General features: G+C 46.3%; 1 protein-coding gene across 26 annotated transcripts in view; it reads left to right on the top strand.

Moving 5' to 3' along the window:
- The window catches only part of Kalrn (kalirin RhoGEF kinase), a 603829-nt gene that overhangs the window by 196636 nt on the left and 386119 nt on the right, over positions 1–21074 (top strand). For all 26 annotated transcript variants that reach the window (XM_085832156.1, XM_029470420.2, XM_029470426.2 and 23 more), the window contains exon 4: positions 19919–20111. In XM_085832156.1, the coding sequence (XP_085688282.1) occupies positions 19919–20111 (193 nt within the window). The remainder of the gene's footprint in view (positions 1–19918; positions 20112–21074) is intronic.

The following is a 21074-nucleotide window of genomic DNA, read 5'->3' as shown; positions in this document are numbered from 1 at the left end:
TGTGGGAGGTTTGTTGTTTCTATTGAAGTTTTACATTTCACACACATTTCTCAGTTAAGTGTCCTTTTGTAACATCAGCCTTGAAGAGCAAATAGTTTTCTATTACTTTCTATTATGGGGCTAAGGAACATAAAACTCCAGTAGTAATTGCCGTGGCTAGTTATCACTTTCCTTAGAGTCATGGAAACCTTTGCAGAAGAGGGTGGAGAGGTTGCAGAAGAGGGTGGAGAGGTCTCATAAACACAGCTTCAGGACTCTCTACCACTTACTGTCAAGAGACACAGGTGTGGAGGAGCTAGAGAAAGTACCCAAGGAGCTAAAGGGAACTGCAACCCTATAGGTGGAACAACAATATGAACTAACCAGTACCCCGGAGCTCTTGTCTCTAGCTGCATATGTATCAAAAGATGGCCTAGTCGGCCATCACTGGAAAGAGAGGCCCATTGGACTTGCAAACTTTATATGCCCCAGTACAGGGGAACACCAGGGCCAAAAAGGGGGAGTGGGTGGGTAGAGGAGTGGGGGTGGGTGGGTATGGGGGACTTTTAGGATAGCATTGGAAGTGTAAACGAGGAAAATACCTAATAAAAATTAAAAAAAAAAAAAAAAAAAAGGGACACAGGCGGCAGCCTGGGTCATTTCAGAAGACTTTGCAGGGCAGCTTAGAAAGGTATGAGGATGTTTGGGGAAACCACAAGCTTTGAGACGGCAGCAAGGGCATTGAGTCTTTCTAGGCAGGGCTCGGGAGGATCAGAGAGGCTCCAGAGATGAGCCATGGGTTTGGTGGGAGAGATGTCACCAGTGCCTCCCTGGTGGGAAGGGGATAGGGACGTGATATCATGACCTTACTCTTCTTTCCTGCTTGCTGTTGGCTGAGTTCTCCCAAAAGGTAGGTGGTGAGGAAGCCAACTGATGTCCTTGATATGCAGCCTTCTAAGACCCTGAATAGTGTGGGGTGGGCTTTTAGGGGTGCTGACAGAAGATATTCAGTGTAGGGTGAGACAGAGGCATGCTATTTCCACATCTTACTCTAGTTTTCTAATATCTAATGTATAAAGGTGTCGGGAAGGAATCTTTTAGTCTCTCAATAACCATTGCTCTCAGTTATATTTACAAGCACACAGCAATATAGGCTATCTAAAAGTAAGAGATAGAAAGAACATGAGAATTTCAAAGCATGGTAGTAAGATAAGCAGTTCATACTAGCCCCCAACTTTAGAGGCTGAGTGTGACCTCCAATCCTGCTTCCTGCAGCTGTCTCCCCTTCCAGCCTGCCCCAGAAACAGCCAGAAACTGCCTGGAGCTTCATCTTTATGTTTCTCTCATAGACTATCTTGTTTTGCTTGGTCTGGGACTCAGCAAGGTGGCCATGATTCCATCATAGCTAGGTTTCCTTCCTGACCTAGAGTAGGAGGCCACACCACCACACTACCGACGAATCTTCCACTCTAACGTTGAGTGAAAATGAAAACTTTTGACTCTGGGGGCTCATAACAAAATTATTAATAGAAGATTAATGGGGTACTAAAGTGTCTCTTGAGAAGTTCCTCTTAGTTAACTCAAACAAGGGAAATCAATCATGATTACTTTTGTCAGTACTTTGAAGAGTTGCTATAATTGATATCGATATCAAAGAATAAGTGAAATTCTTTTCAATTCATTGATTGCTAGGAAGGAAGGGCTGCCAAGTACGGCCATGGTGCAGAGGGTGGACTAGATCCTCCTTCTGTGGCCTGGCAGAGTCCAGCAGGCACATCAGCATGAGCAGCAGCACCTGTAGGTGCTGGATGCAGAGCTGGGCCCAGTGTGGGTGGGGGGCTTGGGGGCAGCATGGGCACCTGCAGTATTGTTGCCTTGGGGTCAGGGTGGGGTTTTACAAGGCTGTACTCCAAGCACAGGCTGGAACACTAGGAGACTCTGGCTTCATGAAATATTGGGGTGATGGGCAGCCCAGACAGAGCAAAGGACTCAGGGCAAGGGGAGAGTGAGGCAGAGGTCAAAAGTCCAGGAGGATAGAAACATCAGGACTTTGGGGGTTAGCAGACAGGAATTCCATAGGTCCAGTTAAGACGTTTTGCTGACTTAACATTAAGAGGAGAGGTGCCTAGTCTTACTGCAACCTGATATGCCATGTCTGGTTGATATCCCTGGGAGGAGGAGTGGGTTGGGGGAAGAGGGAAGCTATGAGGCATGTGTGGTGGGGTGCCTGGGAGAAGAGGAGGGAGGGAAACCTACAGTTAGGATGTAATAATATATTTTAAAAAAATAAGTTTTGCTGATAATCACTCTTAAGAAGGACAATTAAAGTTTAGTTTTTAGATTGGCTTTGGCAGCTGAGTGGAAGATGGAATGGAGGAGGCTGGGGCATGCACAGCTGTATCAATATAGATGAAGGATAATAATAATGGCTGGCATTTACTGGATACTTATCAGGTCTGCTCCAGGCACTGCTAGGACTTTACAAACACTGATTTAATTACCATAGCTCTTGGAGGTAATGTTATTCCCATTTCACTTGAGAGCAAACTGAGGCCAGGGAAGGGTAAATGACTTGCCTGTGGAGTCAGAGCCAGTATAAATTTGAAGCTAGATGGTCTCCAGCACCAAAGCCTATGTTTTTGCCCCCTTTTTTGTTTATTCTTATCTCATATACTACATCCTGACTGCAGTTTCATTTCCCTTCCCTCCTCTCAATATCTCCCCTCCATCTCTGCTTTCCCCCAGATTCACCCCCTCTTCACCTCCTCTCAGAAAAAAACAGCCTTCTGGGGGCATCAACCAAATATGGCATAATAAGCTACAAATAAGACAGGCACATATTTCCCATCAAGGCTGGATGAGGAAAAGGGTCCCAAAGGCAGGCAAGAGTCAGAGACACCCACCCTGCTCCCATTGTTGGGAATCCTATGAGAACACCAGGCTATTCAACCTCTCTGATGATAATTATACTAGGGTTCAGTTCCGGCACATTCTGTAGGCATGACGAAATGTGCTTTGTGGCTGTGTTGGTATCCCAATCCCTCTACTTGAGGGCTTACCTGGTTACAGAGGATGGCCAGTTCAGGCTCTGTGTCCCCTATTACTAGGAGTCTTCACTAGGGTCAGCCTCATAGATTCCTTGGAGTTTCCACTACACTAGGTTTCCACCTCACCCTCAAAATGCCCCCGAATTCCAGTTGTCTCTCCTAGTATCCTCTTTCCAGCCCTGCTACACCTGATCCTTCCTGTTCTCATCCTACCTACCCCTAGTCCACCCATGAGATCTGGTCTGTTTCCCCTTCCCAGGGAGATCCTTTTGTTCCCCCTTAATCCCCCTTGCTACTCAGCCTCTCTGAGTCTGGGGACTGTAGCACAATTATCCTTTACCTCACAGCTAAGAAAGAGTGCATATAATGAGTCTTTCTAGGTCTTGGTTGCCTCACTTGGGATGATTTTGTTCTAGTTCCATCCATTTGCCTACAAATTTTATGATGCTATTTTTTTAACTGAGTAATAGTTCATTGTGTTAATGTACCACTTTAAAAAAAAAATCTATTCTTCAGTTGAGGTACATCTAGGTTGTTCTCACCTCTGGCTATTATAGATGGAGCTGCTATGCACATAGTTGAGCAAGTGTCCTTGTGGTATAGTGGGGCATCTTTTGGGTATATGTCCAGGAGTGGTATGGATGGGTCTTGAGTTAGATCCATCCCCAATTTTCTAAGAAACTGACATATTGATTTCCAAAGTAGCAAAGCCTATGTCTTGTGCATTGAAATGATAAGGAAGCCAGAGTAAAGAACATGGTGGTGGCAGAGTACAGGGGACAGAGATGCATGGACAGAGATAGCCCCAACGATGGCTAAGACTGAACTGGAAAAGGGTGGTTGGAGTAAGGAGCTCGGAACGTGTGCTGATGGTGGGCTCCAGGTACTGCCCTTCCAACCTGCTTTCCCAAAGAGTCTCTGTGGATGTTGGGGAGAGAGGGGCCTGAGGCAGGAAATGCCTAAGCCTAGCCAGAGCTGGCTTGTAGCTCTGGAAGTTCGGGACAGTTGAGGGGGGGAGGCGTTTTGCAGGGTGTAGGTGTCTTAGAGTTTCTTCCTCCTGTTCTAGTTGCAGACAAACAAATTCAGCTTGTTTATGCTCAACTATGGAAAATACCAGATTGTACTAGGAGATACAGGGAAAATATAAAAGCAATTAAGCCATAGGATCTTTAAGGAGCTAAACAAAGACTCTCCATAGCAGAGGGCACCCCTCTCCCAATGCAAGTCCCTATGAGAGTTTAGGGATGGTCTCCTGGCTCATTTTCATCGGGCCTGCGGTGGGTTGACCATGCAGCTGCCTGTGTGTCTCTGCCTTCTGCCATCTTCTGAGGTCAGCACATGTTTCTGGAATTAGCAGTCGGTTAATCCACAGCTTGCGGTTGGCTCACACCTGTGACAGTTCACTGCCATAGGCCTGGGCAGGTCTGCCAAGTCCTGGTAGGGCCAACTGTGGCAGGGGCTAAGAAAAGCCTAAAAAGAAACAGGTTGTGGGGGGGGGGGAGGGAGGGGAGAGCAGAGCAGAATACTTCAAATGCAAAGGCTGCATTTGTGGCTCCCCGGAGAAGGACAACCCCGGCCAGCAGAGGCAGAAACTATTTGGTCCTGAGTTACTTCCAGGAGCCGTCCTGAGTATTTCAAGAACCAGGAAATGCCTTCAGGAGATAAATCAAGGACTGAGCCCTGCATGAAAGAATCCTAGTGGAGGGGTTATTGTGTCTGCTCCACATGTCTTCCACGTGCCTCATAGAGGGGACACTGCCGCTGACCTTGTAGAAGGAAATCGTGTGCTAATTCGGAGGCAGAATAGGCTTGAGAAAAGTTATGGACACACATGAAGATTCTGTGGGGGCTTCTAGCCCAGAAGAGCTGCCTTCTGCAGGAGTGTGGGTGTGATCACCAACCCTTCATCTCCTGTGAACCACAGTGCGTGTGAGGGTTCACCTGGGTGACACACACAATCTCCTCAAACAGATACAGCTGGCTGCAAGTGGCAGTTCTTTATCTTGCCTAATCATGGTGTCCCTTGAACTGTTTGGTCAAAGTTAAGGATAGAGCTAGACGTAAGTCATGGTGGTAAAGATACAGGATAGAGTAGGCCTGTGGTAGATGCTGAAGGAATGAATGTATATGTCTAAAGTTTGGCCCTCTTTTTAAATTGGAAAGGAATATATAGTGATTTTTTATTTAAAAAAATGAAAAAGTAAAAAATCTTTTGGAAGGTACTTATAGCTCTACTGCCTACAGATAATAAGAGTTAATGTATTGTTATGTTTCCTTCCTGTGTTTTAGAGCTTTGAAAAAAATAGTGAATCATATCATTTACTCTATTTTCACTTCATTTTGTACCACAAAATAGTTTCTTAACACGATAAAGTTGTATCATGGGATGTATCATATCTAAATTAACTCCAACAGAAGTGTCTTAGGGTTTCTAATGCTATGATAAAACACCATGACCAAAAGCAACTTGGGGAGGAAAGAGTTTATTTCAGCTTATAGTTCCAATCACAACCCATTAGGAAGAAAAATCAGAGCAGGAAGTCAAGGCAGAAACCTGGAGGCAGAGAGTCAAGCACAGGATTCCCGCTCACTGGCTTGCTCGAAGCTTTATATAACTCAGGACCACACACCCAGAAGTGGCTCCGCCTACAGTGGGCTAGACCCTCCCACATCAGTCATTGATCAAGAAAATGCCCCACGGGTATGCCCACAAGTCACTGTAATAGAACACTTGGAGTTTCCTCTTCCCAAGTGAATCTAGCTTGTGTCAAGTTGACAACACACTAAGCTAGTACAGTAGACGTCTAAATTGTCCAAAGCACGGTTGGAAACATCGTTATACATAAGCCTTTATCTGCATCTTCGGTGCTTTCTTTCTGTATTTAATTTTTGAGATGATAATTACAATATTTCCCACTTCCCTCCCTCCAAACCCTCCCATAAACCCCTCCCTCCCTGTTCGACTTCAAATTCATGGCCTTCTCTAACGTTATCACACTCATACACATACACATTCCTATGTATGACCTGTTCAGTCCACACAGTGCTATCTGTGTGTGTTTCCCAGGCTGGCTATTTGGGACTGGTCAGCCAATTGGTGCATTCTTCCCTGGGGAAGGCGACTTCTCCAATCCTACCTTTTCTCAGTTGCCTATAGATTTAGGTGGATTGTTTTGTTTTGCGTTGGTTTGGTTTGGTTTTTTTTTTGGGGGGGGGGGAAGGAGGTGGTATAGATTTGTGGCAGTCATGGGAATCTTATAGTGAATAAGACAAATCATCACATTGCTTTCAAGATTCCTGAATTATACTCCCAGTGTGACTGGCTTCAATTTCTGATCCTTACTTTGGCACGAAGCTTAAGGGCATCTGATAACCACTGTCCAGGAAACACTGTCCAAACATTGTTCCCACCATCGTGAAGAAAACCTAGCACACATTACACAGCTAGGCCTGATCCTGGCTGTGTAAAGGCTAGGGGGTTGATCACAGGACTTGTGCTTCTGAGTCTCCGAGGCAAAGGGCATCCTTACTTACAGCATGGCCCCTTAACAGAGGCCTCACAGTAGTGTTCAGAGCTGGTGTGATATACAGGAAAGGCCAGATTTTTGTGTCCTTGGTGAATCTTTGGGTTTTTTCTTTTTTTCTTCTCTCTCTCTCTCTCTCTCCATTTCTGTTTTCATTTGTCAGCTAGCTGAATTGTCAATCCCTGCCTTGGCTCAGCGAAAGCTGCCAAGCTCTCTATGCCCAGCTGAACTAGAGACCTTATTTGCCCTCTATGGAGAAAGTGAGGCATCCTGGGAGTTCAACTCTGGGTAGCTCGGGTGTGGTCTTTAGCATCTCATTTAAGCTGCTGGAGTCCATAGCAGGGCTGATTAAGAGGCTGAATTGTGTTCGCTGTAACCTTGATTAGGTAAACTTCAATGTCAGAAGAAATAAGACCCAGTGCATTCAGGCCTTCCTGACGTTCATGCTAGGTAATCAGGGTGATTTGAATTTAGCCAGGACTCATTCAGTGGGTGTGATGGAAACAAGGAGCAGCATCCTTGAATACAGATGCTGAGCAGCAGTAAGGGGGTTGCTTTTCTTCCTTGGCAGGTTCCAGGTTTGGTGCTGTTCCCTCCCCCCATTTCAGGGATATTGCCAGCACATTTCCCATTCGTTACTTCCCAGAATCGTCATTGGTTAGGTCTTTTGCTCTGCCCTTCTCTGGCCTTCAGAGGAGTGTATGCTCTCAAGCATCCATGAGATACCGATGCTCCTGGACACTGGTTTTATACAGAGGCTGCCTTCCTTAAAGACTTTTGGCAACTTAGGTATGCCGCCACCAAGTGGTAGAATACCTTAGCTCTGCTGGTGGGAAGGCGCGAGGCTCCAAATAGTAACGTTCTCTCCTTGGCTCATCAGGTCTCATGTTCACCAGCTCTACTTTAAACATTTTTTTATTAAATACTAAAATTTAAGTAACCATAGATAATTATTGTTGTCCACTACAAAATAGGTTTACTACAAGTTTCCTCTGATAAATGTAGTAAATTCAAATACAATATTACATGCAGAAATGGATAGCTTAGACATACAATCGCCAGCTGAAACTAGGCATTTTATAATGATGTTATTTGGGGGAAATTTGCTTAAAGAACATAGCATATATGTAATAATTCCTACCTTTCTTTTATAAAATCATATTTTGAGAAACTAGAGAAAAGCAGAGCTCAGCCACCGGCTCGCCTTCATTCGTAGCAGAGCAGAAGTCTTGTGCTACCTCTCAGGGCGCCCACGGCTTTCATCACCACTCTCAGCAGCCAGAGCTGGAGAGAAAGGCTTCATTTGTCTTTTCAAACCTTTCCTTCTAAACATTGTTTTTCCTCTTTGCACTCGGAAGGCAAGAACATGGGAGAAACAGCGCTCCCCAGGGCGTTTCTGTGTGTTGCTATCCTCTACTGAGAGGCGTTTGCCCACTGTCTCATGATGTTCAGAGCTGCCTTAGATAAGATCTGTTCCACACTTCTCCCTCATCCATCCAGTATTGGATGAACAAAAATTTAAAAGGGCCATTGAGCCTAGTTTGCCACAGATAGCAGGTCTAAGGTCAAGTCTTTTCATGAGGTCAGATTGTCCATAGGACATGAGTCCTTATGAGTAGAAAGTGTTAGCAGGGTTCTTGCTACTTGTCTCAAAGTTTGCAGAGCACCCAGGTAAAAGACAACCTCACTCCTAAACTCCTCAGAGCCAGTACTAGAGAGTCATGCCAGCCTGAAGTCACCAGACTAAGCCTCCTTCAGGACATCTCCTGTCCTCTGTCAAGCCCTTTGCCGGGCGGAAGCATGCAGAAGCCTGGAGGCAGCAGGAGTGGCCTGTCTCACTGAGGAGGTACTGCTGCTTCTAAACTGAGCGAGGATGACAGCCCGTTCTCCCAGAGCCCAGACAGAGCACTCTGTCATCAGTGTGGTGACTCAGCGAGGACAGATATGTTTCCGGATAATATACTGACGTAATCCCAGTGTGTGTCCTGATGGCCCCGCCTCTTCTCCCAGAGCCTCCTTCTCTCCCAACTCCCAGTTCTGTTAGGTCACTTGAGGACCACGGCTGGCTTGGAGAGCTTCAAGGCCCTCATGCCGGAGCATTTTCTCCCTCACATCTCTCGTACTGTTCTGTTCACAGCTGGAATTTTATCTGTTCCCATCACCTGTCATTCGTGTGCTGGGTTTTGGCGTGGTGCCTGAGCCAAAGTCTGACCCCGGTGTTGTGACACACCCCATCCTGGTTCTCTGTGGGAAGAGAACATCCTTGATTTCCAGATTGGGATGCCGGAAATCCAGGTTTTCTAACTGGCCAGCTGAAGAGAAACTCCGTGTAGTAGACTTGCAGTAGGGCCAGCCCTTCCTCACACTGACCAGCCCTGACTACTATGGAGAACTTTATCCGTTCTGTGAGTGCACAGGACAGTTGCTTACATACACCAATCCCAAGGGGGTTGTCAAATGATCATATGGCCTTTCTGCTCAATTGCAGACTATTTGGGAGAGTTAGGGGACACCAGGTTTTGCCTTCAGGAAGGCTCATGGTCTGGTTGTATTTCTGGAATCAGGGGGAAATATAAAACCAAAATGTGTCCAGCTTACTAGTCACATGGGAACTCTCTCCTTGGCCTGTTACTCACAGGTGTGATTAGTAATTATGTTGCTTTCTTTAGGTTAAAACAGGTTTTTCCATCCTTCAGACTTGGTCAGACTGGCAGGTGGAGAAAGTGTGTGTGAAGAGAAAGTGTAGGTGCAAGGCTCTGGTTTGCTACAGAGGGAGAGGGAGGCAGAGGGGAGGACAAAGGCTGTGGGCATCAGTTTCCAGATTGTTCTTTCTTTCCATCCACTGCTTTGGTGTCCATTTCATTTCTGCTTCATGTTCTGAGTGGCAGGAAGAAAAGGAGAGAGGTCATGCCCTAGGCAACCATGTCTGTTTCCATCCCACCTGCCCCTGAACTTGCAGCCTCCTAGCCTTGCAGATGGGCAGTGGCTGCAGTGTTCCTGAGTGTCCAAAGCAGTCTCCTCTCGGAGAGGGCAGTTCCTTCTTCCACCACATCTCGGGCCAGCTGCCACTGCCAGTGTCCTTCCTCCTTTGTGAACGGAAGTTCCTTCAGAGTCCAGGTGAAAAGACCTTGCTAATGACAAAGGCTGCATGGGGTGGTGCCACAAGCTGGATGGCCTCTTGCAGGAGGGGGGGTGGTTTCTCCTCTGGGAGGCTGCATGCCTCCACTGTGCCCACCCTTCTCACACTGGTCCCAGAGCTCTTTGCAAGTCCCTTTACCAGGACTCTTTGAACATCTTCAGGATGGATAATCTTTTTCCTTTCTGGCCATACTTCATTTGCACATGTATGTTTGTTTAAAGGTAGCTTTAGAGCTGGTGTAAGGATGAGAAGTTCTACTGAAGACTGGGCCTTTGAGCTCCCACTTGACGACGGGGCTTGGAAATGCTGGGTGGAACCCTAAAGCCTGGGTCACTGCTGTTTAATACTCCACTTTTCCTCATTCAGGAAGAAACACTGAAGTGGCCACTCCCTGCTCCCAGCTTTTGTAAACAGACTCATCTGGGTGAAATTAGGTAATGCGTTTTAAAGAGTTAGAAAGCACCAAGCTTCCTTAGTTGCCTTCTGTTTCTGGTTTCCCTGAGTATCTGACCAGAACACAGTCCTGCCAAACCTGGGAGTGCAGCTGACAGGGCGTGCGTCCTTGTCCTGGAAGTGGACTGAAGCACAGTATACCTTAAATGCCTGTGCTAGAAGCAGTGGGGGCAGGGGGGAGGGGCAGGACAGCCCCACCCCACACCCTTCAATCAGAATCATCCAGGCTGTACAGTTTTGTAACATTGTAACACAACAGTTTACAGACTTGTATTAGTCTTCATTCATAGCTATCCTTGGTTGTTTGTAGCACATAGGCTTCATGTTACATTTAAGGTTATACATTTAGGATAAAGCATCATTTTGTGCTATAGCCTGCCTCATCCTCTGGCCCTCATATAACAAGATTCAGAGACAAAAGATAGTTTGTTGCATGGCATAGAAAAGACATCAGCTGGGGATGAGATGGCTCAACAAACATGATGACCTGGGTACCATCCACAACATTTGCATTAAAAAAAAATGGAAGCAGAGAAAAGCTGATTCCTGATGCTCTCTGGCCAGACCCGAGCCTACTGGTCACGCTCCAGGCTAATAAGAGACACTGTCTCTAAAAAACAAAGTGCATGGGTAACCCTGGAGGAGAGATAACTGAGGCTGACCTCTGGCATCCACACATAGGAGCACATTTATGCAGGTGCACCCTGTTCCCCACATACATGGACATGTGACTATGCACAGACACACAAAACACTAAACCTTTAGTATAATAACTGGTAAAGGGGACAGTCTTCCAATGAACCAAAACAAGAGCAAAACCCAAATATTTGGGTTAATTAGTATGGCTCCCTAGGTGGCCTCAGTGACATCTAAATCACACCCCAGTAGAACATTAGCTAATGGTGGCCTCACAGTGACCCAAAGGAGAGACATCTGTGGCAGGCATAGGAAGCCTTCTGCTCCTACTTTCCCCTTTGGACGAGCAGTCACGGAGAGACCCTCTGAGCCATGATTGCTGACAGTGCTCCCCAGAGAATGGCTCATGGCTCTGGAAGGCAGGGCATCCTCCAGTGTTCTTGTTTATACAGATTAGAAAAGCTCAAAGCAAGTGCTAATGTGTCCTTAACAGTTTTCTCCCACACCTGCTGACTGCTGGTTATTTAGGAAAGCAGGTGTGGCCTGGTTTGTGGCAATCAGCAGAGAACTGGCAAGACTCAGTGAGGAGCGCAGAGCAGATTCAATGGATCCTGAGACCATAGCCAGGGTCTTCATGCTTCTGAGGATGATGTAGAATCCCAGCAGGGATGGATCAAGGGGAGCAGTTTCTCCCTTTCTCTTTCAGTTCATTCAGTTCGTGGAAGGATGGACGGAGCTTGGGACCAGCAAGTGGAGAGCGAATGGCTTGTTTGAGGCTGCTGTTCCTTTCTTTCTCTGCTCTGTTCACTATACATGATGATGTCTCCAAGCATAGAACTCTAACCAGGAGCCATGGGTAAGACGTCTCCAGGTTCCTCTGTACCTAGTCTGCAGCTGGCATTCTTGTCTGTAGCTATAACATCGTAACAGTTGAGTGGCATTAAACAGAGAGTCCTTAATGTGACTTGTCCTTCCTCTCTGAATTCTTCCCTCAGTGATCAGGCTAGCCTTTGAATTTGTCACCAACATTTGATAACCTTATGAATAGGTCTGACTTACAGGTCAATTATGTCCCATTCCAACCCAACCCAAGCCCAAACACTGGTCTTTCCTGGGCTCCACACTAGTATTCTAACACCCCTACACACACACACACACACACATACACACACTGCTAACCATCTTGCTAACAAAGCAGTCCTAGTAAGTAAAGGGCAGCTTTGCCTGCTCTGCTGATCAGCTGGAGGGGAGTTTGTTGCTGATTTCTGCCTCCAGCCACCTCCAGGATAGACTCATGTTATCTCATGTTATATTTATTGCAGTAGCTAGTTACAGTGAGAATCTGCCAGACATTCATGGGAACAGGGTGAATTTCAGGTGACATATTGGCTGGGACAAAAAGAGTCAGGACAGAGCACAGTGAAGACCAACTGATGGGTACCTTACAGTGCCCCGTGGGGAAGTCAGGGTGGCCTCATCCTGATTTGGGGCTTTTGCATTCACACAGGTTACACCAAACATCCATGACATTGTAACCATACAGTAGGAGTGATATTGCCCTGTACAGAGTTTCATGTGAGGGATAAATTACATATTGTCTATAAAGTACTTACCATACACAGAACCTCAGATAATCAGTAAAAGATATTTTTTAATTAGCATATGATGTCCCATCTTTGCTGTTTCACGCTGCAGTGTTTGGGGTGATAATTGATGATGCCTCTCCAGCTTGTGGTCTTGTCTTCACAATACAGCACACTAGCCCCATATGACTGCTGGTCCCCTGCTTCCTCACTCAACTCCACTCTTCCTGTCTCCTGCTTGGTGGCAGAGCAGCACACAGGTGGTCCTCGCCTCTCCCCCAGGGCTTGGGTGTGGCTTGCTCTTTCTGCCTGAGTTCTTTTCTTGGTCTTTTCTCAGGGTTTAGATAACCAGATATGGAAATATCTGCTCTTCAAGTGACTTGCCCGGAGTTCTTCCGTATTGCCCACTCTCTTTAGCCACTGTGTAGCATCTATCTATCTCTTCTTCTAGAATCTAATGTTCACGATTCTTTCTGCCTTTGTGCACATTTATATTCCAGATCCCTGGATTTAGGCCAGCTACAAAATCAATACTCAGTAAGTACTTGTTGAGTGAATGAATCAATGGATAGTATGGCATATTTAGGTAATGGTATGTTCTTTATGAGCACCTTCTTAACTAGGTTCTCCTTTTTATCATTGTGTGTGTGTGCATGTGCATATGCATGTATTCATATGTACAGCGATGTGTATGTGTGTGTTTGGCTGAAGGCCAACCTCAGGTGACATTCCTCAGTTGTCCACCTTGTTTTTTGAGACAGGGTCTCTCAGTGGCTCAAAGGTTGCCAGGTAAGCTAGGCTGGCCAGCCAGCTAGCTCAGGAGTTGTCTGTTCTCTCCTTCCCCAAACTAGGATTGCAAACACATATTATCACACTTCACGTTTTATGTGGATTCTACGGGATCGAACTCAGGTCCTCATGCTTGTGCACTTTGCTGAACCCCAGTCCTAAGTCTTCCCTGTGAAGCCATATCAACCTATAGAGGGACACAGGTATTGATCACTCAGAACCTGTTCATAGCTAACCCATTTGACAGATGCCTTGCCAGGTAAGCACAAGGTTAGAAGACCTTCTTGACTGTGAGTGAGGGGAGTGGATAGTGAAAGAGGAGGACTTCCTGGAGGAAGAGCCTTGTAAGTTGAGATTTGAAAGCTGATTAGACGTTCTCTAGGCAAAGGTGGGATTGGAGTGGGCAAACACAGGGACATGGAGGTATGAGAGAGGCAAGCATAACCCAGAAGGCAACTAACGGCAGTCGGGAGAAGCAGGAGTGGCATGTCTGTCTTATGGGGTGATGACCACTGTGACACAGGAGATCTGTGTCAGGAGAGGAAAAGGTGGTATTAAGATCTAGTCTGGTACTTGGCTCCCTGCAGTCAGACGGTACCCAGCGTGATGCCCTAGCGTGGGTTTGCCTAGCATGCACAGTATTCGGCTCTCTTGTCCAGTTACCAGCATGGCTGTGCCTTGAAGAACCTAGTTCTTACTCCCCAGGCTAAGGCCATCAAGTTCTGTAATTTTGAAACTGGGTTGGGGTGACTCTGGCAGCTAAGACAGAGAAGCAGAGCCAGGGCTAAGAGATGAGCCACATTAAGTGTGTACTCAGAAGACAGATGAAGAGTGGGGATCCAAGCCTTCTGCAGAGACACCATCTTGTGAGGACTGGCTTCAGTCGTGGGCTTCTCAGCCATAATCCTTGCTAAGCATAGGAAGCCACTAAGACTAGTAAGGGTCAGTTGTTATGTGTCTATTTATTTCTCCCTTGTCTGCTCAGCAGCTAAGAGCCTCCTCACTTGCATCTGTCAGACCTGGAGCCATCCTAACAGAGTTCATTTGGTCAAGAGTTGACTCTGGGGGGTGTCAGATGTGGGTGGAGCCTAGAGATCCCTGGAGACCGCCAGGACTTGCCTAGAAATTGAGATGAAGCTACCAGCTCAGATCAATGGTACACAGACGCCACCATGATTTCATTGCAGATCAATAGAGGGGGCACCCAGGAAGGTGGCACTTCTGTAGTGTCTGAGCTCAGTCAGCTGTACCTGGGAAAAGCTGTGCCCAGCCCTTAGGGCAAACCTCTTAGGCTGAGAGGAAATGTCCCCTGTCTACAGAGCCAGAGGCATTTATTTCATAAGGACAGAAATCCTACCAAGCCTGTGCTAGTGACAGAGAACCCTCATTCTCTAGTACATGAGAGTGGAACTTGACAGAGACAGCATGCTCATTGGTTCCCACGGCAGGTGTTGCTCTCTCTGATGTAGTTGTGCGGTGCATGCTGTTTATTAATGTGCATCCTATGTGACTTAGGCAAAGTGAATCTTTAAACTCTCATACACCACGCTGGAGAGAAGTGGTGTCACTGGTCAGGAAAGAGACTCCTGGGCCTCATCCCCAAACAACTTCCCTCAATAGTTGGATGGTGTCTTCCAAATTAGCATTTTTCTAATAAGCATCCTGGATGGAAATGAAAGTCACCATGATTAGAGGAATCGGTGTCACGAAGCAGTAGAAACGCCTTTTTGAGAGAGCACACACGCCCTGAGTGCCAGCAGCTCCAGTGACATTAACAAACCAAAGAGTAAAGGCTCGAGAATCGAGTACAAGAAGCGGCCAGTCAATCTTCCGTCATTCAGTATATACATTTATGGCTTCTGGGCCTGAGAGGCCTGCAGAGTCTATGAGCAGTCCCTGGCTCAGTTTGAAGGAACGGTGATTTATCACATGTGTTGGGAAGCTTGCCAGAGGGGCCCTGAGGGACCCAAGCCTCCACCCCACCCCATCCCACCCCCATGGAAGCAAGAGGAGGGACAGAAAGCCACAGGAGGGAGCAGGGGCCCCTTTGTAGTTTTCATGGAGGGAGGAAAGTGGGGAGAGCTACCCCCTTCACCTTTGGAATGGATGGAAAACCCTGCTCCTCTCAAGTCCACGAGGTTTTTTGTTGTTGGTGGTGGTTTTTTTGTTGTTTGTTCGTTTGTTTTTTTGTTTTTTTGGGTGTTTTTGGTTTATAATACAGAATTCTACATCAAAAGTTTGATTTGGACCAATAAGTGTCTTATACAGGCAAACTGCCTAAAGGGAAGGCAGGCCCTATTAGTGACAACCTGATTGGTGATATGGCCCCAGCAAGAGGAGAGGAGGCTGGGAACAGGAGCCTGTGGGAGGGAGCAAGCTGGGGAGGCATGTGGACCCTGGCAGCTTCCAGAGGTGTGGTGGCACTGGACTTCAAGGGCCCATAGGCAGCCTTTCTGACCTTGCTGTTTTCTAGTAACCATTTAAGGCATCAGCTAGACACCAATGTCACGGCTCCGACATTGAGTTTTGCCCCCAGTCTCCATGGTAATGGTCCTGGACCTTGGCCTCTCAGACACTAACCACAGTGATTCTGGTCCTACTATGTACCTCTGCAGCATTTGACACTGTAGCCATACCACGCTGCCCTCCTAGTTCTCATGCACTTCTGCATTTTGTCAGGAGGCTTCTCTCCTTTTTCTCTTAACTGTTAATATTCCTGTCATCACATCTGTGACTCTGTATGTGTATCTTTTCACCCCGTTTCCACTGGGTGGTCCCACCCTCTTCTGCACGCATGGGCCCATGTCCATTCATAGGAGTACCACCCAGCAAATGCAGGCACTGGGCAACTCCTGATTTTTCTGTTAGTCTCAAGCCATACCTCAAATTGCCTTCAGAATTTCACAGACCTGTACATCCCTTATATTAGCATTATTTAGAATGTATAATAAAAAAGAATTGCCAGGCTGCATCTTTTTTGAGAGAGAAATTTGGGAGGAACTGGTTTATGAAGAGCGAGTTCCAGAAGAAATCTGTAAGAGGGTGAGAGTAGAGTTAGGGAGGGGGCAGGCCACCAGAGCACGTGGTCTTAGAGTCCAACTATAGCCTCAGCAGAGGTCTGCACAGGCTCTGAGCACTCACCACTGTCCACAGTCACCTGCTCATGGGGGACTGGGGACAGGCTCAGGCACACCCGTGTAAGAGGGACCCTGCCTAGCCATACAGTGGAGAAATAACTGCCCTGCTTTCTCCAGAAGTGGCATCCAACAGCCAAGGGCTGCTCTCTTGAGAAGGCTGTAGGCTCATCCTGATGGCTTCAACTGTCATGGAGCTAGAGAGTGAGCACCATGGTCAAAAATGTGCTCTCTAAACAGCCATCAGCTTCTTATAAAACTGCTAAGATAGGCTTTACTACATGTTGGGTCCCACCGTGAGTACTTTATGTATATATTAAAATAAAATAAAATATAATGTGTGTGTGTGTGTATACACATATACTTATTAACACACTTGCCCTTTAAGGTAGTTACTACTGTTTATACCATTTACAGTTGGGGAACTGAGGCCTTTCTGTGTTAGAAGGTGCTTGCCCCAGAGGCTACAATAAGTCCATGGTAGAGCTTCAGCCTTCTTAGTGTGGAGATTACAGGTGTGGGCTGTTAACACCTGGCCATGCTTTCGCTTCCTCAATTTTGACCTTTGCACTCACTGCAGAACAGTGGTCATTCCCGGCGATTCTTTCATCTCTCTCCGATTCTCTAAATCAGTCCCTTCATTGCTACTCCTCCCAGAGCTTGCTGTCAGAGTGGTCGGGTATAGATGGCCATGGGGATCTGAGCATAGGCCTCCGAGCCCATGTGCCTAGCTTTGCATTTCTGCTGAGTTTATCGCTGGTCTCAAAGCTTTATGCAAGTGTCATGCTGCAATCTCATCATCCCTGCACAGAGACAACCACTTCTGTGAGGATAAAATGAAATAATGTATGGTAAGTGCCCAGGGTTCCTAGCACAGAATAAGCACAAAATAAATGAAGTGGCCAACAGTGGGGAGTGGGAACTCACAGAGCAGAGTCCATCTCCAGTAGAAAGATGGGGCATCAAGTGGAGGGATGAGGTTGCCATCCCACAGTCAAAAAACTGACCCAGAATTGTTCCTGTCTAAAAGAATTGCAGGGACAAAAATGGAGAAGAGACTGAGGGAAAGGTGTTTGAGTGAGTGGCCCAAATTGGGACCCATCTCAAGGGGAGGCTCCAAGGCCTGACACAATTACTGATGCTATGGTGTGCTTACAGACAGGAGCGCCTAGCATGGCTGTCTGTCCTCCAAGAGACCCAACAAGCAGCTGACTGATACAGATGCAGATATTTACACCCAACCAATGGTCTAAAGTTGGGGACCCCTGTGGTTGAAGTGGGGAAAGGCTGGAAGAAGTTGAGGAGGAGGGCAACCTCATAGGAAGACCAGCAGTCTCAATTAACCTGGACTCCCGAGATCTCTCAGACACTGGGTCACCAGCCAAGCAGCATACACTAGCTGGTCTGAGGCCCCTGACACATATTCAGCAGAGGACTGCCTGGTCTGACCTCAATGAGAGATACTTGAGGCCTCAGGGAATGGGGAGGCCTGGCAGGGTGTGGGAACATTCTCTTGGAGATAGGAGAGGAAGAATGGGATGAGGAATTGTCGGAGGGCAGAGCAAGAGAGGGATAACAACTGGACTACAAAAGAAAAAAGATTAAAGATTTTTTAAAAAGTCCACCCCTCCAGCTGTGTCTAGCAGACATACAAAGCACCTTGAGAGATCTGGCTGTTTTCACAGGAAATATCAACAGTAGAGCAGAGAGTATATCAGAAGGCTTTGCCATGGAGGACTCATTAAGTGTTGAAGAAGATGAGGTGGTAACTCCTCATTGGTGTGCAGGGTTTAGGGAGAAACAGATTCCTACATCCTCTGTGCTGCCCAGGGAATAGCCATCTAACTGGGAGGCCTGAGCAAGCTGGCAGGCATGGAACACACACACACACACACACACACACACACACACACACACACACACACACATGCTAGTTCCATGAGTTGAGACATCCTTCTTGTCACTGGTTGACATTTAAGGATGAAGCCTAAAAGAAGGTTTTGTTTCATTTTGTGGCCACAGCCTGGCAACAGTGGCCTTACGGCTAGCAGCTGTAAGCAAGCGTGGTGTGGTGAAGAGAGCTTAATTCCCACACACAGCAATTTACACACATTCCATCTGGGAGAGGCCATATTCGATGAAAGATCTCCCAAGGAAATAAACTAGTCTATAGAGAAATGGTTTAAAAATAAATGGATGGGTAAAATAAACCAAGAAATAAAAGAAGGAAGGACTCCTAACTGAGATATCACTGATTCTCACCTATTTTGAGTAATTTTAGTTGGGGCTTAGGTGTTTAAGTGAAACTTTCAGTAAATTTAATAGCAGCATCTTGGTTCCCTTGAGCTGCTTATATTTGGTTTTCAACAGCTACTGCCCTATCTCAACAGCCTCCACTGCGAGGCCCACCGTATAGAGCATGAGATAGCTAGGGGCTTCCCCACAAGCCAGCCCACCCCAGCTATCCTCTCGTGGTCAGCATCACTCAGCAGCCTTAATTTTAAAGGTGGCATATATATTTGAACTACATGTGATTCATCTTAAATACAATGCTGGCAAGTAAATGCTACTAGTACCTTATAATCATTTGGCAAAATTATCCTAGAGCCATTCATTGGGAAAGATGCTCTGGATCGGTTTGCATGAGGTGGGAAAGTATACCAGCGTCTGCTTGGGTGGGCACAAGGAAGGTGTGTCATCTTTAAGGAGATGTAGAGTCCCTGTCTTTGGGGAGCTCTAATCCAAGTGAGAAATCATGGTTCCTCCTAGGAAAGAGAAGGGGAAATGAAAATCAAAAGAGAAATCAGGGGCAGCCTGAGCACCCACGTGATAAACTTCCCAAGTGCAACCAGCATTAGAGAAGATGTAGGTGTTTGCTAAGGGCTGAGAGGAAGCCGATGCTGGAACCCTGGGTCAGATGAACAGATCACAGGAGGGGTGTAGTAAGTCATTATTAAAAACTCTTGATGCACGGTTTCCACCTGCCTTTAGCAACTTATGTTCCTTAGGCAGCACAAGAGCTGGGCAACTGCCTACCCTCCATGATGGGAATCTACCTTCCCATCATAACCCCAAGCTATCACGCATTATTTACCATGTTCCATCTGGGCGGCTCTTAGCTATAATTGGCCAGCCCACATGGCCACGTCTTCTTTACTCCTACCCCCATGGTGGCACTCCCTCTTCCCCTCTCCCCTCCCTCTCCCTCCTGGTCATTCTTCTTTTTCCAAGGCAGCTCTGCCCCCTCCTTTCCATCCCCCCTCCTCTCACCCAAGCCCCAACACCACCTATCTCTCTTCTGTCCAGCTATTGGTTGCTGGCATCTTTAATCACCAATCAGAATTAATTTGGGGGCAGGATTTAGAGGCTGCATGTAGACTCCAGGTCTTGCCCCCAACACACACACTTAACATTACAATAGACAACAAAAGACAAAACCTTAACAGAGGGGTATTGGGGGCAGACCCTTTCAGTTGATTAGAAAAATGACAAGAGTTGGGAGGGTGGTAACATCGTAGGGAAGACGAGAATCTCCTGATAACATTTTTGCTTTTTTATTTTTGTTTTATTTTTTGACTGTGTACTTAAATCTCTGCTGCCCAGTGACCACATCTGAACTGTGTTCTCCCCGTAGTGAGGACGTTTGCAAACGTGGCTTCACCGTCATCATCGACATGCGGGGCTCCAAGTGGGACCTCATCAAGCCCCTCCTCAAGACACTGCAGGAAGCCTTCCCCGCCGAGATCCATGTGGCCCTCATCATCAAGCCTGACAACTTCTGGCAGAAGCAGAAGACCAACTTTGGCAGCTCCAAATTCATCTTTGAGGTGAGGCACAGCCCTTGTCAGCCTCTTTCTGCTCCTCTGTTCAATCAGTACCTTTAACACTTTCCTTCCTTGTCTATAATGGCCAAATATGTCAAAGGCTGAGGTTTGCAGATTCCTTGACCATCTTGCCCTTATGCCAGTTACATTTGGGTGACTCCGGAAATGGTCCGGAACGCACAACATCATTACACAATTCTGTGTACTGTTGATGGGAGTGTACATGGCACAAGTGTTTCTGACAACAGCATTGCAATTCTATACAACCTTTTAAAAAGTTTATATCCACAGGTCTAGTAATTCTGCTGGAAAACCATTCTTATAAAACAAAACAAGAAAGCAAAACAAATTAAAACTACAAACAAAATCCTAACAATGATGTTATTATGTTCATTTTGTAATAGTATGTGTTATATATATGTAATTATATGTATTTGTATATGTTATATGTATACAATAAATTATATGTGTACAATATAAATACATGTATTTATTGTATATATACACATATGTATTTATAATATATTAACAAATATATGCACTTGTTGATTTCTTTTACTAAAAATCCATTCATTCGGGTGCCATTGGTATAGAAATCTGATAAGGTTATTGAAATATTTTAAAGTATTACAAAATGTTCATGGTGTATCATTTTTAAAAGTCAGATTATAAAACAGTATGAACAGTGAGATCTTGGATTTTTTAAAGATTTATTTGTTTATTTTATATGACTGCTCTATCCTCATATGCAGGCCAGATGAGGGCGTCAGATCCCATTACAGATGGTTGTGAGCCACCATGTGGTTACTGGGAATTGAACTCAGGATCTCTGGAAGAGCTTAACTGCTGAGCCATCTCTTTAGCCCTCGGATTTCATTCTTTCTTTCTTTCTTTCTTTCTTTCTTTCTTTCTTTCTTTCTTCTCTTCTCCTCCTCCTCCTCCTCTTCCTCTTCCTCTTCCTCCTCC

This window comes from Mus caroli, unplaced genomic scaffold (genome assembly GCF_978045245.1).
Source record: "Mus caroli unplaced genomic scaffold, Mus_caroli_1 scaffold_17, whole genome shotgun sequence".
NCBI lineage: Eukaryota > Metazoa > Chordata > Mammalia > Rodentia > Muridae > Mus > Mus caroli.
This window is presented reverse-complemented; position numbering and strand designations above follow the sequence as displayed.